Source organism: Capsicum annuum, chromosome 10, assembly GCF_002878395.1.
Source record: "Capsicum annuum cultivar UCD-10X-F1 chromosome 10, UCD10Xv1.1, whole genome shotgun sequence".
Classification (NCBI taxonomy): domain Eukaryota; kingdom Viridiplantae; phylum Streptophyta; class Magnoliopsida; order Solanales; family Solanaceae; genus Capsicum; species Capsicum annuum.
Genome location: NC_061120.1, coordinates 217,017,608 through 217,044,788, shown reverse-complemented (window position 1 = coordinate 217,044,788; position 27,181 = coordinate 217,017,608). Strand labels below are relative to the sequence as shown.

Genomic DNA, 27,181 nt, shown 5'->3' with positions numbered 1-27,181 from the left:
TTTAGTAACTATCAATATATGCATTCGATTTCGTCCGAAACTTCCTTATGTAGTGAAGAAGAAAGACAGATGGTTGTAAAGTAGAGTATCTAATCTGTTACACTCACTATTTTATTAATTTATTCTCCCTATAAATATGTACTATTGTTTTAATATTTTGATTGACTGAATAAGCAAAGGACAGTCACTCACATACATTTGATTTTCTCAAATACTAATAAGTGGTCTCTGAAATCCCCATATTTTGCGGTTTTTCTCAAATTAGTCTCCATTTTTTCAACCATTTTTTTTACTTTCTTTCTCTTTCTGCAGCTTTTTAATCTCTCAGTTTCTTGTGTTATAATATATTCATTGTCATTTTGCTTCACAAGATTATATTCAAGTTTTGTTTCTTTCAAGTTGGACAATTTTTGTACTAGAAAAGGTGAAATTCTTGTACCCTTTTCATTTCTTGCTAAGTTAAATATTGATAGGTAAAATAAAATGTTGTTATACCTCTTAATACATTTCATTTTTCTTTCAAGTTGGACATTTTTGTATTAGAAAAGGTGAAATATTTGTACCATTTTCATTTCTTGCCAAGTAAAATGCTGATATATTGATTGCTAAAATGTTGTTATACCCTCTTAGTACATTTCTTTTTTCTTTCAAGTTGGACATATATTTTTACATTAGAAAAAGTGGAAATATTTGTACCATTTTCATTTCTTGCTAAGTTAAATGTTGATATATTCATATATTTCTAGGTTAAATGTTGTTATACCCTCTTAGTGCATTTCTTTTTTCTTGCAAGTTGGACATTTTTGTATTAGAAAAGGTGAAATTCTTGTACCATTTTCATGTTTTTGTTCTATCTACTATGATGTGTGTTGCTCAATTTTCACATTCTCATAGGTATTGCTAGGTAAAATATTGTTATAACTTATGCCCCCTACATGCATTTCTATTCTTTTCTTTCAAGTTGGAGATTTTTGTATTAGAAAAGGTGAAATTTTTGTACCCTTTTTATGTCTTGTTGTATTATGATGTATTGTTACTTTATTTTTCATTCTCATAGGTATTGTTAGGTAGAATGTTGTAATGCTCTCTTAATGCATTTCTGGTTTAATTGTGAATTGTTTTGTGTGTTACTCAATTGTCATCGATACATTTAGGCAAACTTCTTCTTGATTCGTGGTTTTATCACCATATTCAATCTCTTTATTCCTGTAGTAGATTTTTCTGTTGTCTTTAATCCGTCACTCCTTGAGAAAACACGTATTCTCCATCATTCATGGTGTCATAAGGTAGGGTAAGGGTAAGGTCTGCGTATACTCTATCCTCCCTAGACCCCACTTTGTGGGACTATGCTGGTTATATTGTTGTTGTCGTATTCATGGTGTTTTGCTTCTTTTTTTTCTTTTAATGATGGTGGTGCTCGGGCGAACTTGCACGCCTGAACTATTCTACCGGGTGCCTGTTGTCCGACATGGAATTCTGCATTTAGTTTGCTTATTTTACAGAAAGAGGATATTGTGTCTATATTCCTTTGATTGAAGTTTACTTGGGTGAATAATTTCTGATTATGCATTGGATGAAACTATCAAAACCATATAAAGAAAATAGTTATCTGTCAAAATGGATTTTTTCGTACACTATAGTTTCTTGCTATGAAAGTTTTGCTTGGGGACAAAAGGTTTTGGTGGTTATCTATCGAAATGGACCTCAAAACTTGCTTTTCGGAAGTGTAGTTGCTTGCCATGAAATTTTTATTTGGGAACAAATATAGGTTTATTGCTTTCTTGAGGCATTCATATTTTTCCAATCTTGTTAGCCAAAATTCAAAGCCTTATTCTGTCTCGACGATGATTAGCTTTTAAGTGCATAGAGTAGTGTAGTTTTAGTTTTAATTCATCATAAGAGTTAAGCATAAGTGAAATTAGTGTAATTTGTTTTGCAGAGGTAATTTCTCTTTCTTGTTTTCGGGGAACTTCTATCAGTCTAGGACATCCTATGAAAAATTTTGACGGGGAGATGGGAATAACATATTCATGTCCTTTTGCCAATTTTGACGACTCAGATAGTAAATTCGAGTCTTATTTAGTGAGAAAACTGAGTATTGGAAGTGATGCTACGACGAATGCGTTACCGCGACAAAATCCTCAGGAGCCGAAGATGCACAAGTCTTATAGTTCGGGGAAGATAATACTTGAAGGAACTCTTAGCTATAAAAGGAGGGAGTTGGAGGCCAAAATCGGACTGACTGCATTTGATAATGAGGAGAAGACGATGAGTCGATCAGATACCCTTACGAACAGTGAAGATATTTCTGAAGAAAAGCATGACATGCTCGATGAAAATAGTAAAATGATACCATTGGTAGGTGAGAAACAAAGAGATGAGGCTGCAGTGAAGTTGCAGAAAACATACAAAAGTTTTCGTACTCGAAGACGACTAGCGGATTGTGCTATTCTGGTTGAGCAGAGATGGTATAGTAGTTTGAACATTTATGATTAGCAAACTTTTATGACAGACCCCGATAACTGGTAACATTGCTGGCATGTGACCAGGAGGTCATGAGTTTGGAGCCGTGGAAACAGCCTCTTGTAGAAATGCAGGGTAAGGTTGTGTACAGTAGATCCTTGTGGTCCGGTCCTTTCCCGAGTTCTCTGCATAGTGGGAGCTTAATGCACCGGGCTGTCCTTTTAACTTCTATGACAGAGCCGTGTGTCATGATAGTTCATACCTTGATGCATGCTTTGTTTGTTCCTGATTTTGAGTGTAATTTACAGGTGGAAGGTATTAGACTCCGTTGAACTCAAACATAGTTCTATATCATTCTTTGACATTCAGAAACCCCAAACTGCTATTTCTCGTTGGTCAAGAGCTTTAACAAGAGCTGCTAAGGTATCGATTTGATTTTACCATACCATTTACAAACCCCATTACAGAATCTTTATTAAGTTGTGCTATACTTAGGGACTTTGTCTGTGTTGGTAGGTCGGTAAAGGTCTGTCGAAAGATGAAAAGGCCTGTAAGCTTGCTTTGCAGCATTGGCTTGAAGCAGTAAGCACTCTTCTCCCACAAAGTTTACATAACAATGTCATGAATTCTCATTTGTGAGATTTTCTTGATTTACTTTCATGACTCTGAAAACAGGTCGATCCTCGACATCGCTATGGTCATAATCTTCAATTTTATTACACCAAGTGGCTCCAAGCTGACAGTAAACAACCCTTCTTCTATTGGTGAGATTTTCTTTGCTCGGCAAGTAATTCAAGCAAACAACTTGATTTCAATTTCAACTCCTAAATTCGATGTTTTTCTCTCGAATATTGCAGGTTGGACATAGGTGAAGGTAAAGAAGTAAATCTTGAGAAGTGCCCTAGATCAAAACTTCATCAACAATGCATCAAGTATCTTGGTCCGGTGAGTTTAATCCTCTCTTGTAGGACATCAGATTCTTATAAAGGTGTTCAAATCTACGCTGGTTTGTCAGCTTATGATATTTATGCAAAGGATCGGCGAGCAGATTCTCTACATTTATTTTTTAAATTTGTAACCAAACACAAGTGTATAATGGATTTTAGATATTAGTGAATTCTTTAACCGCTTGAGGTAAGAAGAAATGTTAGACAACGTGTTTACTGCAACTCACGAGTTACAAATAATTACAGGTAGAAAGGGAGGCGTATGAAGTTGTAATTGTGGGAGGAAAATTCATGTACAAGCAGAGCGGGAGGCTTCTTGATACGAGGGGAGGTCCAGAAGATACCAAGTGGATCTTTGTGCTAAGTGTGTCGAAGGACTTGTACATTGGGATGAAGCAAAAAGGAACTTTTCAACATTCAAGTTTCTTAGCCGGAGGAGCCACATTATCTGCGGGAAGATTAGTGATCGAAGATGGTATTCTAAAGGTATAGATCCAATAAAACGTCATAATTTTGCCAAACCCGCAACAAGTGGCTTTACTGAATTTAACCTTTTTTGCGTAATCTAGGCTGTCTGGCCACACAGTGGACATTATCTCCCAACGAGGGAGAATTTCGATGAATTTATGACGTATCTTGAGCAACACAACATTGACGTCAGTATTCTTCAGGTAAGATACAGTATTTTCAAATGAAGTTAGTGTTTGAGACGGGCGTAAGAGCTTTTGTGCAAGAGAAGAAGCTGTCAAGCTAATTAGAAAGTCTTCATGTAAATAACACCTCAGTTGCAACGCTTATCGCATTACCTATCTGAGTGGATTAGTGTCTTGACTTGTTTTGCAGAAATTTCCAAGTGATGGAGAGGATACATCCTTTGCTAGGAAGGACGGTGGTTTTGGTCTTCGTAATAGCTTATCTACACCAGATTTTAGCCAAGCCGCCAATGAAGAGAGCAACGTCAAGTGCTCAGGCAAGGAGAAGACTGATTCTACTACAAAATATTGCAAGGATACAGAAAATTCAGTTCCATTGCCAAGACAACCGCTATCATTAAGACCCAAAATTGTAGTCGAAATTCCAGTAAGGGAAGACACATTTGAGCTATTCGCTAAGGCCGGACAGCCGGGAGGATCGAAAGACAACACTCAGTCTTTGGATACTCCAGAAGATGGATATGAAACAGCAGAAGAATACTTATCAGATACTGAACTTTCAGTATCGAAGCAGAATTTATTTGACGATGAAGATGAAGAAGCCTATGAAGATGCTGTCCCGCCAGAAAAGATAATGAAGAGAATAGATACACATAGAAGAACAAAGTCATTCCAGTTAGCTAATCAATTATCTTGTAGATGGACAACCGGAGCTGGACCTCGGATTGGATGTATGAGAGACTATCCAGCAGAACTCCAGTTTCGCGTTATGGAGGACGTGTGTTTGTCTCCAAGATCATCTACACTTCACACTCCACGGAAATCTTCTCGGCCTCATACTCCTACCATCTTTTCTATCGAAGCAAATGAAGGCAAAACACGTCCTTTTTCTGAGTCCGCGGTGTTCTTTCAATCAACTCCACGGGTAGAAGAGCTGCAAAATTATTGTGGTTAGTAGTTAGGAGAAACTAACTCATTCTTGCAATACATTTTTGTTTTATCATCATTTATTTTTCTTGATCATTTTTGACAAACTACCATAGAGTTGTAAAGCAGGATACATTCATTCTTTACCTCCATTTTTTTTTGTACTTGTATAGAAAAAAAGATCAAGTGAAATTTGTCAAAGTTCTTTATACTTTAGTGTTCCATCTGTTTTTTCTTTGTTTCACCTTTAAGAGTTCTTGATTCAAATATTGTTATGTCCATAACAACCTAAGTTGCTCGGACTCTTCAGAAATGTCTACGCATGCGTGTCGGATCCTCCGAAAATAATGTATCAATATTTTTGGAGAGTCCGGACAACTTAGACAACAACAATAATGTTACAAAAGCATACCCAGTGTATTTCCACAAGTATGGTGTGAGGAGGTTAGTATGTACGCAGACTGTTTTCGATAGACCCTCGACTCAAGTCAAGCATAACAAAATCAGTAAGAAAAGGAGATAAAATAGTGAGGAAGTAATATAGAATATAATGAGAAAAAGAACAATAGCAACAACAAATAGTAATAAGATAGTAGAAGAGTATTAATAATAGTACTGATAAGGAAACTTGACTACACTCGAGTCTCGACTACCTACTAACCTCTACCTTAATCCTCCATCCCCAAATCCTCCATAAATGTCATTCAGTGCGTGTCAGATACTTTAAAAGCAATGCATTTATGAAGCGCAATATTTTTGAAGTGTCCGAACAACTTATATAAATAGAGAGAGATGCGGCTGAATTTAGTGCTCTGTATTCAGTCCACTACGGGGCACTATAACCCGACTTTAATTATGACCATATTATGGATCAAGAAGGGAAAGAAGGCCAGATAATGAGAATTAAGTTCACATACATTATACTATAAGAAATTCAATCAATATATCACTCTTAATTTCATATCCTGACAATACGTCATCATGCCCATGTGTTTTTTTTAATATTTCAATTATAGTAAAAAATGGAACGAATGTACATGATTGAGGACCGCGATGTACATCACGAATATGCTTAACTATTAATAAACAGAGGCGGAGTCAGGATTCAAAGAAAATTTAATCGAAGTGGGGTTCAACACCTACTATAATCACATAAAAAATAATTTTAATCATGTATAAATAGTATATTTTTCCGCCGAAGAGGGTTAGGCTAGCTCCGCCTCTGTTAATAAATGGTATGATTAAGTCATATTTTGATGATAAGACGGGACATTTAAGTTTTTCTTCCATTTTTATTTGAATATAAATGGTATCTTTCATCCTAACTATACTTAAAGTTGCTCTAAAGTAAAAGAGTTTCAAATTTACTCTTAGCAAAGACCTTTACGGAAAGGACAAAAAAAAATTAAATAATATTTCTAAAATTCTTCATATTTTTTAATATAGTATAAATATAGATACATTTCTTCGTCTGACTTCGCCTTGTCTAGTTATGTGCATAAGTGTGGAAAGTTGCAAATATTGTGATCAAGTTTGTTGTGTAACAACTAATTAAGATTAGTTTTCGGCTAATTCAATAGGTGTGCTCATACCATAAAATCATTGAGAAAACCTGTATTGTCCATAAAAATAAGTTTTTATTTTTTTTCTGGTTAATTGAACAAGTTTATTATCTTAAATATCGAGAATATTTGTATTATATACAAAAGTTATAACTTATCTCGATGGTCAACATTACCTTTTTTTTTTTTATGGCCGACATTACCTAAGATCTAGTTTTACCAATAAAATAGAACTTATGGTCAATTAAATAGGTTCACTATCCTAAAATATCTTGCGATTTTACATTATAAACAAAACTATTTTATATTCAAAACTTATGTCGGATGGATAATACAAACTTACCCAGTAAAATATTATTACATACAATAACGACAACAACATACCCATTAAAATTCTACAAGTGAGGTCTGGAGAGAGTAAAGTGTACACATACCTTACCATTACCTCAAAGAGGTAAAAAGACTATTTTTCACAGACCCTCGACTCAAGTGTAGCAAATCTAGGTACAAAATATTGAATAAACAACATAAATTGCGAAATTTAGAACTTAATTACAAAAAATCAGAATATTTTGCATAATTATTTAAAATTTTGATTTTGGTCTGTCGAGATACATAATTAGCTCCCGAAATATTCAACGAAGATACATTTTTTCCTTTTTAAAAATACATAATTCGCCTTCAATATATTTATTTTCGATTTTGACTCTGTCAAAATACATAGCACATCCAACGAAGATATATTCTTTCCTTGTAAAGATACATAATTAGCTCCTAATAGTTTTTTTTCGATTTTGAGTTTGTCGAGATACATAATTAACTCTCTGATACATCCAAGGAAGATATATAATTAGTTACACTTTTTGTAATCACTCTGTGTGGATAGATATTTTTGTAAATATGCTAAGTTAAGGTGTATATTTATGTTGTTTTTTTCAAAAGTATTACTACTTTTAAATAAAAAGGGAGCCTGGAGCACTAAGCTACCGCTATGCATGGTGTCCGGGGAAGGGCCCCACCACAAGTGTATATTGTATGCAGCGTTACCTTGTTTTTCTGCCAGAGGCTATTTCCAAGGTTTGAACCCGTGGCCTACTAGTCACGTGACAACAACTTTACCAAAATATGGCCAAAAAATAAAGACCACCAAGGCCAATGAACTCTTAACATATGGACATTGGCCCAAGCCCAAGAAGCCCAAACCCAAGCCCAATTAGAATCCATCCCTAAAATTCTTGGTATAAAACAAAAAGAAAACAAAAAAACCTATTTTTCATTCTCAAAAATCTCTGTGAGTACTCACTCCGCCGCTAACGTTTTCTTCTTCTTCTTCTTCTCCTTCTCCGTTGAAATCAAAATGTATGTTTCTTCTTTCTCTTATTAATAATAAATATACAACAAATAATCCTTTATATTTTATATTTTTAATTCCTTTTTTGCAATGAATTTTACATGGATTATTACACTATAATGTTGCCTTTTAGCTTAGGAAAAAAGTGAATTTTGTTTTTGTTTGCTTCCTTGTAATAATGAATGCTAATAAGTTGTGTTTGTTTATTAATTTGATAATTTACACATTGATAGGCACACTTTAATGCATAAAAAAGTGGTTAGGTGTTGGACGGTTTTTTCCAATGGGTGTATGAGAGGGGAATATGAAATTGTGATTTTATGTGGACTTAATGTGCAGTTGTGTTGAGGTTATGAAATAGGATGTTGAATTTTAGTTGATTTTGATGGGTGTAAAAGAATGTCTTTTGTTGATTTTTACTAGAGTTGCCTGTCTAGCTAAATGGTTCTGTTTTGATGAATATAATTGAAGACTGTTGTACACAGTGGCGGAGTCAGGATTTTCATTGAGGGGGTTGAGAATTAAACATACGAACTAGCCGAATGTGGTTCAACAATTACTATATATATGTAAAAAATATTTTTAACCATGTAAAAATAGTACAATTTTCCGTCGAAGGGAGACTCCCGGATGAAAGAGGATTTCATTGAGTGGGTTCAGAAGTAAACATACGAACTAGCCGAATGAGGTTTATCTATATATATATATATATACAAAAAAAATATTTTTAACCATGTAAAAATAGTATAATTTTCCATCGAAGGGAGACTCTCCTGGATGAAAGAGGATTTCATTGAGTGGGTTCAAAAGTAAACATACGAACTAGCCGAATGGGGTTTAACATCTATATATATATACAGAAAAAATATTTTTAATCATGTAAAAATGGTATAATTTTCTGTTGAAGGTGGGTTTGGATGAAACATGGCTCAGGTCCTGGTTGTACGAACTTGTTTTTCTTTAGTGATTGAAAATTTCATCTGCGGCCGACCAGTCCTTGAAACTCGTGAATGATGGCCCCGGTGCTCTATACTTGTATGCTTAAATACCAAAGTTAGTTTGCTTGGTATAAGGCTCAACACTCTATGACCTAAAACTCAAGTCCCTCAGCCTTTGCCACTCGAGCTAAGCTCCGGTGGATGTTTTGTTTCTAGTTTTTGTCAGCACTATTAGTGGTGAAGAATCCAGACAAAATGCCTACTCTCGTATCGCTCGTATTAAGTAGCTTTTTGTGTACTATGAAGAATCAAATACCCACGCAGGTGTGTGCTCAGCATATTAATATGCCAGCTAACCTATATTATGAATACAAGTAGTACAAAAGGAAAAATCTCAACTCTGTATCACTGTTTTGTTGAATTCCACTTATTTGTGTGAGCATGTCGAGGGAATGTGCGTGCAGAAGCTGCGCTACTTTGTTTGATGTCTAGGATTCTTTGTTAATGGACGTTTTCTCTTTAAACTGCAAAATTATTGTCTCCAATAGCATCTAATGCTTTAGCTGTTGCAGATTTTGGAAATCCATTCTAGCAAAAAGTTAAATTTGTGTGCTACTCATTTTGTTATCTGACTCAAGGTTTTCCTTATGCATATAGTCTCTGTCGTTGAACTAGAAAAATGGTTGTTTGCAATAACATCATACGATTTAGTAGTTGCAGATATTGCAACACTGCGTTTACCATTGAACATGAAAGTTACTGGAATCTACGCCATGCTTTGGCACAACTTGCTTGTCGGTGTTTTCTGCTGTTACTTACATTTAATATTTTGTCACTTCTTCCGACCATCTTTTTTACAAATACGTTTATTGCGTCTGCAGAATGGACTGTCAAATCAAGCACGCTATTGTGGTGAAAGTCATGGGCCGCACAGGATCAAGAGGACAGGTGACTCAGGTGAGAGTCAAGTTCATGGATGACCAGAACCGGTTTATCATGAGAAACGTCAAGGGACCAATCAGAGAGGGTGATATTCTCACACTGTTGGAGTCAGAGAGGGAAGCCAGGAGGTTGCGCTGAGGAATTAATTGTCGAGATGGTTTTGATCACCTTAGGGTTTGTAAACGACTATTGTTTAGTATTTTCCCATGTCAAATGTTTGGTTTTGTTTTCTAGACTATCGGCAAGTGTTGTTCTGGCATATCTCTCGAGTTGTTTGGTTGTGCTTTTAAGTTTTAACCATGAAGATTGAGTTATTTTCTGTCTATTGAAAGTTGGAAAATGTTGTGAACTTGTGATGAGATCTTGCTTTCTCCCTATTGAATACTGATTCTCTTGTGTGGCTATTTCTAATTTCACACTGTTGGATAAACCATCAGTCTTTCGATGACTCTCCTTGGGTCCTTTTTTTGGTTTAACCCTCTGGTGTTTAGAAACCTGGGGGGGGGGGGGGGGGGTTCATGAGAGAGGGCTTCGTTCTCAAGATTTTGAACTTGAGAATAGAGACTTCTGGTTAAGGGTGGAAGAATTTTGTTCCTACAAGCGTCTTGTCTCTTCTTTCTCTACCTTGGAAGGTTAAGATTGTATGTGTAGTTACTTTCAACTTTAATTCCAAAAGTTATTCCCTACAAATTGTAAGATTGTTTGGTTGCATTGCAGATTTGAAAGCTAGAGGCTAGAAATAGTGCATTCCAATTCAAGAAGAAAATCAAACTATCATAAATGGTATAACAACATATCCACTAATTCCACAAAGTGGTGTATGAGGAGGATACAATGTACGTGGATTTCACCTCTACCTTTTTGGAGGTACAACGGTTAAAGCAAATTTATGTAGTAATGAAAAGGAAGAAAATAAAAAAAAGTAACAATAGTAAAGAGAAACTAGACAACTAATAGGAAAGTAAGACAAAACAATAACATAAACAAGTTGCGACCACTTAAACATAATAAATAATAGATGACAACAGATAAAAGTCAACGAGTATGTGGATAGGCTAATACTTTGACAGACCCGGTGCTCTAGACTACTACCAAATGAAAGACTACAAGAATAGGTTAATACTGAGACAATACTCTATTATCTACTAATCTTCTATCCTAATCTGCGATCACACCCTCCTATCTAAGATTACGTTCTCGGTAAGTTGAAGATTAACTATATCCTGTCTAATCAATATATAGATTAAAGTTGTAGGTCGTAAAAAATGGTAATTTAACTATAAAGCCTTTATAAATGATTAGCAGGTACTTGGCTAGTAAGCCATGGATGCAACGAGGTATTACTAAACTCTTTTGTTGTTGTCGACGAATCTTCTGTTTTTGCCAAATAAACACTCCAAGAACTGAAGAAAATGTGCCTGGAAGGGCATGGTTGAGTTGTTGGAAGGTGAGTTTTACATGGAGTTGATCAGGGATCGAATTCAGTTTTCCTTTGCCGCTCAACTATGAGTTCGTCGCATGGGGCTTGTCTAGTATGGTTTATATATTTTGTGGGATTTGCAAGCTATTATATAGTAAGCAAGTTACCACAAAGTGTTCATTCAAAAGACAGAGGTTGTGGTAGATGTTAAGGATTCTCCCTAGGGTTCAAAAAAAGAACTCAAGAAAATGTCTTAGGGACCGATAAATTTTTATTGAGTTCGTGTATTTAATGAATCTTTAAGTACCAAACCATTCAATTGTCGAGGTGTTATGTCAGGGGCGGATCTACAGTAGTCTTAGGGGGCTTTCGAAAACACCTTAACTTTTTTTGTAACTCTATAATTATATTTAGAATACTATCAACGTATAATAATATATTGATAGGTGTTATGTTAAATTTGCACTCCTACTCTATATTTGAGTATAGTTAGAGTTGTCAATATGTGCTTGGCCCGTGAGGTCGGTCCAACCCAACCCTTTAATTAAGTGGGGCTGGGCTAAGTTTTTTTTAGCCCATTTAGAAATGAGGCTTATAAGCCTAGCCTCACTTGGCCCATCGACCTCAAAGGCCTGACCCGTCAGCCTTAGAGGTCAGCCCATGGGCCGGGACATTAAAACTAATTATTAAATGTTTTTAACTTGATCATTTATTTATTAGGAATTAGAATTTTGTCAATCTTTTTTAACTAGCTACTTATTTTTTTTATCTATTCTTTGGTTGATACTAATTTTTTGAAAGTTCTTAGTGTGTGTTTAAAATGGCTGGTAAGCTGCTTTTAGTTGTGAACTTCAAAAAACTGTTTTTACTTGTGATGGTTTAGTAGTTGTTGCCTTTGCTTAATGCAATATTTTGTTATTTAAATTTAGGCCCTCTTCTGTTATAATCTTGTTTCTTTTATGTAGATACTTTGTGTATATCTATATTTGTTATCTTAACCATATTAGAATTTTTCTATGAAATCTATAGCTAATCATCTTTCTTTGCTTATTACAGTAAATGCTATGAGCTAATTACAACTAAGAGATCGTTTGATGTGAGGTATAAGGGATAAATAGTGTGAGATAAAATGAAGAACTATTTTATCCCATGTTTAGTGTGAGTTATTAGTTAGTACCGACATTATTTATCACACCATTTACACTATAGTGATGAGATAAATTATCCGTATACATAATGGTATAACTAATTTCAAGATTAATTATCCCAGGATAACTCTTTTCCCAACCTAACGAAGGTATTAGTAAGATGCCTCTAACATGCTAAAAGCTAGTAGGTGACATATTAAAGTGAAACAATAAAAGTTGGTGATAGTCTAGTACTTACAATATTTTTCGTTTATCATGTTTCGGGTTACTTTTATTTTTTCTCAAAGGCCAACCCGCCCCAACCCGTGGCCCGCTTAGGGTTGAATTGGACCACTATTTTAAAGGCCCCTTAGTTAAAAGGGTTAGCCCGTCCTAACCCATTTGATTCTCTAACCCGCCAGGATTGGGTTGGGTCAACCCATTTTGACAGCTCTAAAGATAGTTTTATAAAAAGATAGTATAGAATTCACTTGTATTTTATATTAAGGGACCAAAAATGCATGCTTTAGTTAATTGAATGTCATATATGACCAGCCAAGTATTTCAAGGACCGAAACTAAAATTTAACAATAATTGAAGGATCAAAAGTGCAATACCAAAGGAGCATATTTCCATTAAGTACAATTATGGCTCAACAAAATTAAAAATCTAGAAAATGACAACATTTGATAAAGATGTTTAATCTCATCTTATAATTTATAATCACCATATTTTATTTTATTTATTTCCACAATCATTTTTAGGATTTAGCTTACACAAATTTACGAATAATTCAAGAGAATATTCCATTTTAATCCTTGGACTTTGAAGTGATGGCCAAAAAAGTCCCACTTTAAAATTGTAATTTGTAATAAATTAAAATTTCCTAGCAAAAGTATAAATTTGGAATTTTTTGGCAAAAGGATAGATGGAATCTTTAAATGTAACAAAAAAAAAAAAAGATTTTTTCTTTTTGGGTGATGAAACAAGAGTAGTTTGCACAATTATTAGTCCAATTAATTTAGTTACATCATTATCTCTTAATTAATTTAAAACAATCAATTAGTTAATTTTAATCGACCCCCCTTCCCAAGTTCCAACCTACACCACAAAAATTAAAAATAAAATAAAAAAATCTCTAACTCCACTTAATCTTGAAACATGTTTTAGCTACTTATTTTCTTCTATTTGTACCTTAAATTAAAACATATGAGACTAATTTGTGTATATTTTGATTAATTTTACATGATATTTGCTACGCTGCTGCCTCTCTCACCAGCAGGTGTATTAACTCAGTTTACCATGTTTCTAATAAATAGAAAGTAATTGCCTAGTATTTTCGGCTCTGTTAGGATTAGAATATCATGATTACATGTAACACCATTGAATATTTATATATTTTTGTAATTTCTTAGAATATCATTAATCTATTAGCTAACTAATTGCCTAAAATCTTAAACTTCTAAAATTATAGTATTACTAGAATATGATTGCCTAGCAAAAGTGAAAATTTGGCGTTGTTAGGCTCAACAAAATATAAAATCAAGGATGACAACACTTTGAAAAAGATGTTTAATCTTATTTTTTAAAATTATGATTTCCTTGAGTACTTAGCTAAACAAGTTTTACGAATAATTCGATGAGAATATTCCAATTAAATCATTAAATTTTGAAATATTAATATATTATCATCCTAGAAAAAGTTCAAATTTGGCTTTTTATGGCAAAAGGATCAAAATGGCATCTTTGAACACAAGAAAATGACTATTATATCTCATGTGTTAGTATATTTTGTCAATCTCTAGTAAAAATAAGTTATGTAATAAAAAATAATAATAACAATAATATATACCTAATATAGGGAAGGATAAGGTGTATGGAGACTCTTAACTCGTTTGGTCATAAAAATAAAAAACGTATTTATTTTATTTGATATTTTTAAAGTTGAAAATAAAGTTGAAATTGTGTTTGACCAGTATTTTCAAAAATATTTTAAACTTCGGATGTACTTTTTTATAAAGTGATAAGGAAAACTGAGTCCAGAAAAAGTAAAAACGTAGTTCGAAATACGTCTTGAGTTTTCATGACCAGATAAGTATTTCGAAATAAAATAAAAACGTATTCCAAAATATTGTAAATAATATTTATGACCAAACACCTACTTAATGTATATTATGGAGGTAGAAAGGTTATTTCCTAAAAATCACCTGTTCAAACAACTCTTAGCAAAACAATATTAAGAAAATAACATGCAGATGGAAAGCAGACATAACAAACAATAACCAAATAATGCGATAATCGAAAATAAAGAATAACATGTATTAGCATTCACCATGTATACATTTCAATAAGATATCTCAAAAATTTTGGATGAAAAAGTCAAACCAACAATTTGGAAACAGTAGACATTGTCAAAGTTTAAAAAGTCAAAATCTCAGGAGAAAATCCATCACAAAAACCATATATATTTCCTCCGTTTCAATTTGTTTATCTAATTTTAATTTGACACAGAGTGTTAAAAAGTATATAAAACTATTGAATCGATCTTGTGGTGTTAAACTAAAAATATGTAGAACGTACTAAGATATCTTTTATTAATCTTACGATCTTAAATATATCAGGCGTAAAGTTGAAATTTAACTAGTTGCCAAAAAGCGAAAGAAATGTTCTTTTTCAAATGGAGTAAAACGGAAAGCAGAAAGGGTAGCTCGGTGCACTAAAGTTTCCGACTTTTTGCTATGCGCAGGATCCAGGGAAGGGCACCACCACAAGGGTGTATTGTATTGTATGTAGTCATACTTTGCATTTCTGCCGGAGGTTGTTTCTAAGGCTTGAACCTGTAACCTCCAGGTCACGTGACATCAACTTTACCTGTGACTCTAAGGCTGTCCTTCGGAGTAAAACAGAAAGCAAGACAAATAAATTGAAAAGGAAAGAGTGATAAATTTTCAGAAGGCTTAAGTCATCGAAAGACACTTAAAGTTGTCTCGAAAATTCAATTAGACCCCTCAACTAAGGCCTATACCTATCAGGCCCCTATCTAAAATTCGAATAGGTTAGGGACCTGATAGATACAGGTCTTAGTTGAGGGATCTAAGTAAATTTTTGGTACAACCTTAAGTTTCAAAAATGAAAAGGTCTATAAAACATTGGAATGGGTCAACTTTCAATATTAAAATCTTTTCCATTTTGGAGATTACAAAAAGAAAGAATCAGAATATATCATTTATTACAAAACAAACACAACAAAACAGCATAACTCAAGACAGTAGCAAACTTTTAAAAACTATAAACACTTCACAACATCACATATATATATATATATATACACACACACACATAAACAGAAAAAACAACAAAGACATACACAAATTCAGCAGAACTGCTAGTACTACTACTACTTGTGTCTCTTATACCTACCACAATGGAAATCAACTTCCAAAAACAGCAACAAACAGAAACAAAGTTCAAGGGGAGAAAAAGAACTAAAGGTAGTAACAGTTATGTTGGTGTTAGACAAAGGCCATCAGGTAAATGGGTAGCTGAGATTAAAGACACAACACAAAAGATAAGAATGTGGCTTGGAAGTTATGAAACTGCTGAAGAAGCTGCTCGTGCTTACGATCAAGCTGCTGTTCTTCTTCGTGGTTCAACCACACGAACCAACTTCTCAGCTACTCGTGTTTCTCAAGATTCACCTCTTGCCTACCGAATCAGAAATCTACTCAATCTCAAGAAAATCGCAAAGGAGAAAAGCCTAGATGACTTAGTTGATGCCACAAGTAGTACTACTATTGTGACTAGCTCCAACACAAGCAATTGTTCTAGTCCAGTTAGTAATTGTGATGATCAAAGTAGCAATCTTAACGTAACAATACTTTCTTGTGATCAAGATATCATACAAGAATTTCAACCATTTGATGGTAACTCCAACTCTATGACTAGCTTCAACATCATAGATTGTATGCCAGCCCACTGTGATGCCACAATGTTTAGCTATTGCCATTCACCGATAACTTCTTCAAGCGCGATTGCACAAACACTTTCTTGTGATCAAGAAATCATACAAGAAAGTACTACTGGTGTGAGTGTGACTAACTCCAACATCAGCACTTGTGATGATCCAGTTTCTAGTGAAAATAGAGAAAGGAGCAATCTTTATGAAACACTACTTTCATACAACAACAACAACAACAGCGTATCCAGTATAATCCCACAAGTGGAGTCTCGGGAGGGTAGTGTGTATGCAAACGCTACACCTACCTTGGAAGGAAGAGAGATTGTTGCCGATACAGAAACAGTACTTTCTTGTGATCAAGAAGTCACACAAGAAAGCCAACTATTCGATGATAGCAACACATACAAGCCTGATTTCGACATAGATACATCATCGTGTTCATCATTTTCGCGGCCTGAATTATCATGGGATTTCGAAGAATGGTTAGATATTCCTTCCAAGACAGAGATGGGGTTAACAGAATTTGAGGTAATGAAAGTTGAAAGACAGATATCAGCATCACTTTATGCAGTGAATGGTGTTCAAGATTACATGGAGATTATTCATGATCCTTATGATGAGTCTCTTTGGGATCATCTACTTTCAAATTCTTGGTAATATACTAATATTGTTACATTTTCATTCAGGATCTTATGATACTATTCTCTTGTTTTCATATTTTATTTTATTAAGGTTTTCATATAGTTATTAAATATCTAAATTTTAATTATGTTGGCCAACCAAAAGAAGAAAAAAAAACATAAAAGAGGGATGAAAGGAAGCTGCTCACAATATTCAGAAATTATATATCAGAGCCAGGTTTCGATCCTGGGACCTGTGGGTTATGGGCCCACCACGCTTCCGCTGCGCCACTCTGATGTGTTGACATTCCTTTGTGAAATTTAATATATATTGGATTCTTTAAGGGCATACCACCTTTTAATGGACATTTGGTTATATCAAGTAATTCTTCCGTTTAAAAAAGAATGACCTGTTTTGATTTAATACGAAGTTTAAAAAATTAAATAATGTTTTTGATTTTGAGGTATTAAATTAAAATTATGTTAAATGTACCCACAATGCCCTTTAATCTTGTGGTCATAAAAATGTCACATGGAAAGTTGAAATTGTAGAATTGACAACAGAGAATAAAGTCAATTCTTTTTCTTTTGTTAAATAAACTAAAAATAAAAACAGGTCATTTATTTCAAAATGGAGGAGTATTTTTTATGACAAGAAAGTTTAAACTTTTATTAGTACAACTACAAACAACAACAGCAAAATCCAGTATATTCCCACCTAGTGGGGTTTGGGGAGGGTAAAATGTACGCAGTCCATACCATTACCTCCGGAAAAGTAGAGAGATTGTTTCCGATAGACCCGGCTCGAGACAAAATGATTTATAACTCTTTCCACAAAAGTTAAGTAGGCGTTTGGTAATAAGTTTCAAGTTTGTTACATTGGGAATTTAAGGAATTTGTGTTGGTTATATGTTTTGCAAGGAATATTCGGCGTGATGTTCACGCTTGAGTAAGCTTAAATACAACATAATAATGAAAAGCGAGTCAGTAATTACAATTTCAAGTTGGATTTAAAATTTGAGTGATGTTCACACTTTGAGTAAACTTAAATACAAACATAAAAATGAAAAGCGAGTTAGAAAATACAATTTCAAGTTGGATTTCCAAATAAAGTAAACAAATTACAAATGTAAATATTTTTCATAACCAAATGAGTCCTAAACGTTTCCTGAGGAGATATGATTCTATAATCCATTATCAGTACTACTTAGTTGTATAATCTTTTCGTCCTTTGACACAAACTGATCAATAAGAAATAACATATGATATAATAAATGGTAGGGTTTTCTTCAATTCAAATCATAAATGGCATATGATATAATTTTAGATATCTGCTAAACACTGCCTTAAACAGCAACAGTATCTAGAATTATCACTAGAAGTTGGCAAGAGATCACTGATACTTGAAGTGCATAAAGTTAAAAGTAACATACTGGGAATAACCCATATGTCAATAGAGTAAAGTGCATACACTTTAGAGGAACTACAGATATTGAAGAGATCAGTGTGTAGATTTCACCGCGATTGTTAGCTCTTACATGGTCATGGTAAACTATTTTTGCCATGAAAATCATTTGACCAACTACAAACCGAACTGTGCAGTCTCTCTTCTGAAAGTTGTAACAGTGAAATGAGAGTTTAGCAACTACAGTTCTTATGATCTTATCCAAGTATTGCGGTAAGATGAGTTATCGCGCAAGGAAGCATCATGGGCTTTGTATTCCATGACATAGCCACTAGGAAGCTTCAAGTGTCGCTTGATTGAATCTCTCAATGCCATCACAGCCTAGTAAGACCAAGAAGATGTGAGCCTGTTGTACTTGTTTAACTTAATATGGAACAAGTGGATGTGGATTAAGGGATAGAATTAGCATACCTGCTGATCTGACGCATTACGATTCCACACACTCAATATGTCTTCATTGAAACGAATGCTCAAAACGGCACCACATATGTTGTCACCATAATCGAGTTGATCACCAATCAAAGCCAGAACCTAGACAAGAAATCCATCACAATTTCATAAGTTCAAAGAAACTCAAATGTTAGCAAACAACCAGAGACCGTGATGTTATGAGCATGATATACAGCAGCAGGAGGCCATCACAGATATGTGGACCGAATGTCCACATGATAATAACTCCATTTTCTTAGGGGAAGGCTCACCAAAGTGGTTAACTCGGACATTCAAGTGTCGCCTAGGCATTGCACTTAGTCTTGGCCTGGTGCACCCCACCTTCCAAAAGTGTATTTCTATCTTTCCGACTAGATAGGGTGCACCTCGACTAATCCCACGGGTTACGTATTACCTCCTACCAGCACAGATTCCAATTAACTCTGTCCACCAAGTCTTGGACAAATGTAAAAAATTAACTACAATTGCCAAAATTTGCATCTGAAGTCACATCACCTTTATTTGGATGATGCCAAATCAGCAATGTTACCTTTTTTTGAGGATGAAGGGTAAATTTTATTACAACATTTAGTTGTGCTGTGGTGATGAATGTGTGCTTTAACATATCATTCTCTTATTCTCCAAAATGAAAATAATGATACAGAAAGTCGGAGAGGATAATAACAACAACTTTGGCAAAGTTTCAGAAACAAACATGATCATGAGGGTAGCCTAACAAATCATTTTAAACGAGTTCACCAAATTAATGCTCAACTTGGCTAGTGAAATTTACCAAATCAATGCTTACTCCAAATGATGAGGATTGAGGAGTTGATTGATTAAGTTTGTTTCAATCATTATATATCTGGAAATAATAACTTCAATCCTACCTTCCAACATCTGCTTGAGCAAATTCACAATAAGCAAATGCATACAACACTCCCTGATGAGAATACTTCAAACTGACTCAACTTTTTGGTTAGATACTGAGAAGCTAAGGCAGTATCAAAATCCAGCTGTGTGATAACTGACAGAAATTGAGGAGGAACATCAACACAACGACACACCTTTAGGACAGCAGATTAGCGGATACTGATATTGAAGTCTAGTCAGAGAAATCACTTCAGCTTCTAGTGCTCTTCCTTCTACTCTTTTCTTTTATATGGTAGACCCTGCTCCTTAAACCCCCACATAAATAAGCTGCATCTTTTCCAACTTCCCCCTTGGTGAGCCCCCCTCGTGGTTTGAGATAGAGCATCCTCTTCACTAGACTATCCTCTTTTATCAGCTTCTAGTGCTTGCTTAGTTATGGCAGAGGAAACCTATGTGAGCTTGTTTACTAAGGGGCATCTCAGCATTCGTTGCATACAATGGAATTAGAAATTTCCTATCTGTTTAGGTAATCATGTTTTACACTGTCTGAAGCTTATGATTTTAATTTCGTCATGGCTACCAATAGATTGAGTTAAAAATTTATTTCTGCACTGAATGGTTCTATAGCCATAAAAGTCCAGTTAATTTGACAGAAGGCAGCTTGCTTACCAGGTCCTCCCAAAAACGTCCTGAGACAGGCTTTTTAAAACGAATTATCCACTTTCCACCATTGCAATTAGCAGCATCCTTCACAGACAAATATAATCAGGAAATTACTAGGGTAAGAGAATACATAGTTAAGGACTTTAACGAAATTGAGGACGCGACAAAGCAATAGTTAGCATGAGCACCAAAACTAACCTCCCATAATGGACGAATACCCTCCTTGAAAAGATGCAAATCAGTTGGGCTGGGCAATGTTGATGGACGAGCCAAGTGGCAGTAGCAAACCCAAAAACCTTCAACCTATGGATGATGAACAGATAATACATTAATAAGGCAGTCAAATTCACAATCAACAAAAAGGACAGAAATAATTGACTTACAGTACTAAAATCAACAATTTTCTTTATATTATCCTCGTACGATGTTTGTGTTCGAACCCCAGGTGTCCGGCGAGTGTACCAGAAAACAAACTTATTCTGATCATGACAATGAAGCTTAAGTGAGTACCAGAAGCACAGTTCATAAAAGAAGGAAAAGAAAGCAAAAGATGAAAAGTAAACATGGCTAGAAAATAATAATGTGCATATGGAACTACGAAGTTATGTACTTGGTATGTTTATTTTTTACAAAGAGTGGCAAAACAGAACATGGTAATACGCCGCAAGCATATCCTAGTCATCATGTGCTAATGCTCCTAAACATTTCTGTAGTTCTAAAATCTTCCTGGCCCGACTCGTACTTAGAGTGTTGAACCTATTTGTTTTTGCCATTTCCAAAGAAGAAATGCAGAAATTTGGAGGCACGTCACCAATTGACCACCGATGTGGGTATTGATTGCTTAAAAATAGTAGCTACTAGTAACAAATGCAAGCATATAGAATCACAGGATCCTACAAGATTAGCAGGATCTACTATGGACTTTGAGGAAACATAAGCATCACTTGTATGGGACAAATGATGCTCAAAGTTTGCTACTTCATACTCATTTTCCCAGTTCCAATTCCTGAAGCTATTGTATTTACCAAATCTTTGAGTATATTGTATATAAAGGTAAGATATTGATGCCGAATTCACCCAAAAACACTATATACCATCCTTATCACCCAAGGTTATTGACTCATTTGAGCATATGCCTATACCATTACATTTTTCCTTTCTCAAGTAGGAAGTGCCTTACAAGTAGTTTCTTCATTGTGTATTTTCTTGAATAGTTATCTCTCTAGTCCAACAAGTCTCTGGATAAATTTATTTTCTTGCATGAATGTAATGGGTACGTATAACTCTTACCGTCAGTTGACCAGTCTATTTAACTTAAGAAAATATATCGTTTATGACAATGGTGTCTGGGCCAACTTGCATGCACCGCGACTATTCCAGCAAAGTACCAACTTAATGTTATTTAAAAAGTAGAACTTTCAACAAAGCAGTGACACATAATAGAGTTCAGCCCCATCACATCAACAACCTAACAAAGCAATGAGTATAAACCAAACCATACAAATTTGAACTTGATCAACCTAAAATTTAGATAAAATAAAATGAAAACATTTTTGAGAAATAGTCGCAAATTCCATCAAACAACAACAACCAACCTAGTACAGTCCCATAAGTGGGATCTGGGGAGGGTAGTGCACACTACACACAGACCTTACACCTACCTTGTCAGGTCGAGAGGTTATTTCCAAACAACCATTGGCTCAAAGAAAGAAAAAATGCAACATTTATGAAGACTAGCATGAAAATAGAGGTATAATAGACAACAATAACCAAGAGAGAGAAGTACTGAACTCCTCCTTCTGTTCATTTTTACTTGTTAAGTACCACCACAATTAGTTGTCCAACTTTACTTGTCCAGCTTGCAAGACCAAGAGATAATTACCAGTTTGTGTCTATTTTACCCTTCTTATTAAATGCTATTCATTTCCCCACATTTAGATGACTTATAATTAATAGGGGTGATATATTAAAATTACACTTCTATTTATTATTTCTTAAGGAGTGTGCAACAGAAACATGGGCAAGGGAGGTGGACGGAGGGAGTAGCAAAATAATACTTATACTACTAGCCGAAGAGACCATACACAAAACTATTTACTACTAGCCTTCTACCTAAATCCTTGACCTCCACGCCCTCCTAAAAAAATTCCATCAAACACCTAACAAATTGAATATGACAAAAGCATATAAACTCAAACTTGATAAATCCAAAAAACTAAATACAATAAAATAGACAAGATCTTCAGGAAATAGCAGCAAATAGCATCAAACAACCTAACATAACAGACGAACAAAAACTTGTACATTTGAATTTGATAAACCTAAAAATAGAGAACATTTTCAGGAAGAAGTTGGTTATGGATGGATTCAGGAGTGATAGGAATAGACTGAAAAGTATTGAGGAGAGGTGATTTCGTAGGACATGACGCAATTGCAGCTCACCAAGGACATGGCCTTAGATAGAAAGGTGCCGATGTGGAGGACACGGGTTAGGATAGAAGGATAGTACATAGGAGCGTGTACATATTGGTAGGCAGGAGTGTATTGATTTGTTGTCCATTCTAGCAGCCTTAGTATTACTCTTGTTTCTTGTTTTTCTATTTCTATTATTGTTTCGTATAGGTTGGTTATAATATTATTTCATTGTAGTATGGTTCTGCTACTATCTTTTGTTTACTACTAAGTCAAATTTGTCGTTCCGGAGCTTATGGAACTGACAGAATTCTCATACAATGCAGATGTTGACCAAAGTCAATCATTCCAACTCTAAAGTGCTTTATTTCTTTTATTTCCATTTTCTAAAGTGTTTTTATCTTGAATCGGGGGTTTATCGGAAACAGCCGCTCTACCTCTAAGGAAGAGGTAGACAGGGGCAAAGCCAACTTTCAACCGAATCCCCTTACGGAAAATTATGCTATTTTTATACTATTTTTACATGGATACTATTTTTACATAGTTAAAAATATTTTTAATGTATATAGTAGAGCCGCCACTGGAGGTAGAGATCAAGTCTTCGTACACTCTACCCTCCCCGGACCCTACTTTGTGGGACTACGCTAAGTATTTTGTTGTTTTAGAAAATATTTTCATGAAATATCTGCAAATTGTATCAAAAAACCTAAAACATACATACAATAAACCTAAAAATAAACTACAAATTAAAATATTTTACAGAACTAGGACAAAATTAAGCAAGTAGACGTAAAAAAATAAAACCTTGAGAGGATGCAAGCCGGCTTTAAGATCAGCGGCGATGCGTTCACGATCTTCGGCGGGTATCGAAGGATCGATGTTTAGGGTTTGAGTGTTGCTGTTAGTGTTCTTGTTATCCAATTCTTTCTTCTCCGATGACACTTCCATTTAATTCCGGCGAAGCTCCAGCGGCGATAACTCTGGTAGGTATATGGTGAATTTTGAGAGTTTTTTTTTTTTTTCCGAATGAAAATGAAGAGGGATTTTGTGTAAATGCTTGCGGGTTTTCTTATTCTAGAAATGAATCGGGTCGGGTTGGGTCCAAATGTTTTCATGACCCGTTTGGACAATCGGGTCAACACGGTATCGATAGACTCCCTCTGTTTACTTTTAGGAAAAACAACATAAACCTCTACACTTTGAAGCTTGATTACAAAAATTTTGACATAATGTGCAATTATTGAAATCTCAATTTGAATCTGTCAAGATATATAATTAGCTTTCTACACATCCAACGAAAATATATCGAACAACTCCTTCTATTTATTTTTACTTGTTCATTATTCTAAAAATGGATTTTTATTTTTCATTATCTCTTTTAACAATAACATACCCTAATATATTTTTATAAAGCGAAGTTTGAGAGGATAGAATGTATGCATTTCATACCTCTACCTCAGAGATGAGGTAGAGAGGCAATTACTGATAGATGCCCAACTCAAAATATTTTATTTTTTTTTAGAAAAAGACATAATAGAAGTAGAAAAAAGAAGAATAGTAGATAGTAACAACAACAAAGCTACCATAAAACAATATGACGATCGATCTTACCCGAAACAACAGACATAATCAAAGCAAGAACAAGAAACTACAAATATTAATTACTGATTTTTCAAATTATTATACTATATATCAAATAATATGAGTATTATAATTCAAATATCCATATTAACCTTAGTTTTTTTAGGAGAGTGCAAAGTTTAAAATGACAAGTAAAAACTAAGCAGACGCCGTAAAAAATTATTTTTTTCGAATGAAAATAAATGTGTAGTTTTATTACTATCAAGTATCAACATTAACATAATCAATGCAATTAGATAAGCGAAGTCCAAGAAGAGTGTGTTATACAATCTTTGGTGGTAGAACTGTTTTCAATAGACATTTGTCACAAAAAAAAATATATCAAAGTAGTTTGAAAAAAGAAATAACAAATATGAATAAACATAACAAAATTTTAAAGACAGTATGACAAAAAGTTCTTTTATTTTCTTTTCTTTTCTATATATTAAAAGAGTGATTTTAACATGGCATATATTTGATATTAAATTCAAAGTTAAGGACATTAAGGTCTTTAAAAGAAAATTGTTAGCTCATATTGAAAATTTTTTGAACTTCTCTTGATGGACCTATCAAAAGTCTTAAAACAAAGCCCACATTTTTTTTTTAATTAATTATAGATAATGTCATTTAAAAAATTTACATAAATGTCATCACTAGCCTTGCATTCATTTCCACATGTGGGCCCTCTATTTGTCATCTATTTTTCATTTTTAATAATTAATATGATAAATATAATTTAATACATTTTATTCTTTATTTACATTTCATATCAAACATATAATTTGTTTTCTTCCTTATTTGTTACATGAAATACAAGTTTGCCTAATTTGAATTTTTAATGTATAATTAACAAAGCTAATTTAATAGAATAAATTTTTAATAAATACTTTTTTTAGATTTGTGTCAAGTCAATATATACCAATAAAAAGAAATTAAAAAAAAAGTACCTAACAAGATTTTATTTATATAAGGTTAAACATAATTTGTTACTAAATAATAATAATAATTAGTTATTTTTATATATGTAAATCATATTATCTGTATTGGATTAAGCATACTATCCCTACGAGTTAGTGAATTTTTTAATTAAAACTTTGAACATTAATTACTTGTTGGATTGTAGTTATTTTAATCACCTCAAACTCGAACTAAAAGTTTTAAATTTTATTTTTAAAAAACTTAATATATAAAATGTATTTTACTCATATAACTTATTTAATTAATTTGATATTTTCTCGATTTATCTGAAACCTACTGAATTATCATTTTAACAAAATAAATCTAACAATTAGTGTTTCTTCGATTTTTAAAAATTCACCAACATTCCTGTATCACCCTTGATTAATTATTATTATTATTATTATTATAATTTATTTATATATTTAAAAATTAATAATATTTAATTAAAAATAAAATAGACATTTATGACATTTTTGCTTCAATCGTAATTTTACTGTATAACCTCTAATTAATTATTATAAATTATTTATATATTAAAGATTTAATAATATCTAATCCGTAGTTTTATTATATCACCCTAATTAATTTTTATAAGTCATTTATATATTAAAAAATTAGTGCTTCCTCCTTTTTAAAAAGAATGACTTACTTTCCTTTTTAGTCTGTTTAAAAAAATGACTCATTTCCTTTTTTGAAAATACTTTAATTTCAACTTTTCATATAACATATTTAAGACCACTTGATTAACGGGCATTTTGGTACGTTTCACTCAACTTTAATTTAAGGTCACACGATTCAAAAGTCTTTTTTATTCTTTTAACCTTTGTGTCAAATCAAAATATGTCATTCTTTTTTAAACTGAGGGAGTAGTATTTAATTAAAAAGGTAAAATAAACATTTATGGCATATCTGTTTACCCCTAATTAATTATTATAAGTCATATAAATACTCAAAAATTAATAATATTTAATAAAAAAGTAAATAGATACAAAAATGACAAACTAATTCTTGATGTTTTAAATTAACTTGACATCTTATATGAGATCCACTTAATTTTTTTTTCACGGGTATTTTTATAATAATTTTGCTATGTCGTTTCTAATTAGTCGTTGTAAGTCATTTAATACATTTATGCTTCGCTGCTCAATCGTGATTTAATTATATCACCCCTAATTAATTATTATGGCCATATAAGCATTGTGCCCCTTGAATTTAAATGGAAGAAATATTATAAAGTACAATAACTAAAAATTTAAATTATTTTAAAAATATAATTGGCTATCAACGACACCAAACTCTGGACAAGGAGAGTAACATATATTATTCATAAAAAGTATTATAAATTACAATAGTTAACTATATGTTTTAAAAAAAATATGTAAAAAAAAATACGATAAATCATAATAAGTAGCAACTTAATTTTTTTTTTTAAATATAAATATTTGATTGACTCTCGAAATTATATCAGTGTCACTTAAATTTGAATAGAAGAAAAGTATTATAAATCACAATAATTAAAAGTTTAAATTATTTTTAAAATATAATTGACTATCAATGCCACAAAAGTTTGGACAAGAAAATTAATGTATATTATTTGAAAATTAAATAAAAAATATTATAAATTACAATAATTAACAACTTAAATTATCTAAATACATATTAAAAGTATGATTGATTTTCTAAATTCTATTTGTGTCACCTAAATTGAGGCAAAAATAGCATATATTGAATTCGTGCTAGATCCCGGATGAATCTTAGAATGTATATGCAATTTTTTAAAAAAAATCTTTTATTTAAATATATCAAAATTGAAAAGACAAGTTCTAATACAACACATCAAATAGTGTATAA

The 27,181-nt window shown here is 33.2% G+C and overlaps 4 protein-coding genes and 1 non-coding gene across 5 annotated transcripts; 3 read left to right on the top strand and 2 right to left on the bottom strand.

The window, feature by feature from the left end:
* Window positions 1–162: 162 nt before the first annotated feature.
* LOC107854860 (IQ domain-containing protein IQM6-like) lies at window positions 163–5,201 on the top strand. The gene is made up of 9 exons (XM_016699852.2): window positions 163–424; window positions 1,940–2,468; window positions 2,772–2,886; window positions 2,980–3,045; window positions 3,139–3,227; window positions 3,321–3,408; window positions 3,657–3,896; window positions 3,980–4,081; window positions 4,254–5,201. The coding sequence occupies exons 2-9, from the start codon at window positions 1,993–1,995 to the stop codon at window positions 5,016–5,018; spliced, it is 1,941 nt and encodes a 646-aa protein (XP_016555338.2). The 5' UTR covers window positions 163–424; window positions 1,940–1,992; the 3' UTR covers window positions 5,019–5,201.
* A 2,554-nt stretch (window positions 5,202–7,755) lies between these two features.
* On the top strand, window positions 7,756–10,187 carry LOC107848528 (40S ribosomal protein S28). The gene is made up of 2 exons (XM_047397395.1): window positions 7,756–7,911; window positions 9,723–10,187. Exon 2 carries the CDS (start codon window positions 9,724–9,726, stop codon window positions 9,919–9,921), a length of 198 nt encoding a protein of 65 aa, XP_047253351.1. The 5' UTR covers window positions 7,756–7,911; window position 9,723; the 3' UTR covers window positions 9,922–10,187.
* A 5,355-nt stretch (window positions 10,188–15,542) lies between these two features.
* On the top strand, window positions 15,543–17,278 carry LOC107847154 (ethylene-responsive transcription factor ERN1). Its single transcript, XM_016691386.2, has one exon. It carries the CDS (start codon window positions 15,755–15,757, stop codon window positions 16,943–16,945), a length of 1,191 nt encoding a protein of 396 aa, XP_016546872.1. The 5' UTR covers window positions 15,543–15,754; the 3' UTR covers window positions 16,946–17,278.
* Window positions 17,135–17,206, bottom strand: TRNAM-CAU. Its single transcript has one exon. It is a non-coding gene; the product is annotated as a tRNA-Met (tRNA).
* A 1,027-nt stretch (window positions 17,279–18,305) lies between the features above and the next one.
* LOC107848148 (eukaryotic translation initiation factor NCBP) lies at window positions 18,306–23,978 on the bottom strand. Its single transcript, XM_016692836.2, has 6 exons — window positions 23,555–23,978; window positions 20,722–20,817; window positions 20,537–20,641; window positions 20,345–20,422; window positions 18,785–18,904; window positions 18,306–18,694 (listed from the first exon to the last, which is right to left on the bottom strand). The coding sequence occupies exons 1-6, from the start codon at window positions 23,696–23,698 to the stop codon at window positions 18,563–18,565; spliced, it is 675 nt and encodes a 224-aa protein (XP_016548322.1). The 5' UTR covers window positions 23,699–23,978; the 3' UTR covers window positions 18,306–18,562.
* Window positions 23,979–27,181: the final 3,203 nt, after the last annotated feature.

What these genes read in the sequence shown, in the direction of transcription:
- LOC107848528 (XM_047397395.1), top strand. Translation starts at nt 9,724, where the DNA reads ATGGACTGTCAAATCAAGCACGCTATTGTGGTGAAAGTCATGGGCCGC.
- LOC107854860 (XM_016699852.2), top strand. Translation starts at nt 1,993, where the DNA reads ATGAAAAATTTTGACGGGGAGATGGGAATAACATATTCATGTCCTTTT. An exon ending in ATTCTGGTTGAGCAGAGATG is followed by an intron (nt 2,469 to 2,771) that starts GTATAGTAGTTT and finishes TGTAATTTACAG; the next exon opens with GTGGAAGGTATTAGACTCCG. An exon ending in TGCAGCATTGGCTTGAAGCA is followed by an intron (nt 3,046 to 3,138) that starts GTAAGCACTCTT and finishes CTCTGAAAACAG; the next exon opens with GTCGATCCTCGACATCGCTA.
- LOC107848148 (XM_016692836.2), bottom strand. Translation starts at nt 23,698, where the DNA reads ATGGAAGTGTCATCGGAGAAGAAAGAATTGGATAACAAGAACACTAAC. An exon ending in CCGGCTTGCATCCTCTCAAG is followed by an intron (nt 20,818 to 23,554) that starts GTTTTATTTTTT and finishes TGTCATGATCAG; the next exon opens with AATAAGTTTGTTTTCTGGTA. An exon ending in GACGTTTTTGGGAGGACCTG is followed by an intron (nt 18,905 to 20,344) that starts GTAAGCAAGCTG and finishes TTTCTTGTCTAG; the next exon opens with GTTCTGGCTTTGATTGGTGA.
- LOC107847154 (XM_016691386.2), top strand. Translation starts at nt 15,755, where the DNA reads ATGGAAATCAACTTCCAAAAACAGCAACAAACAGAAACAAAGTTCAAG.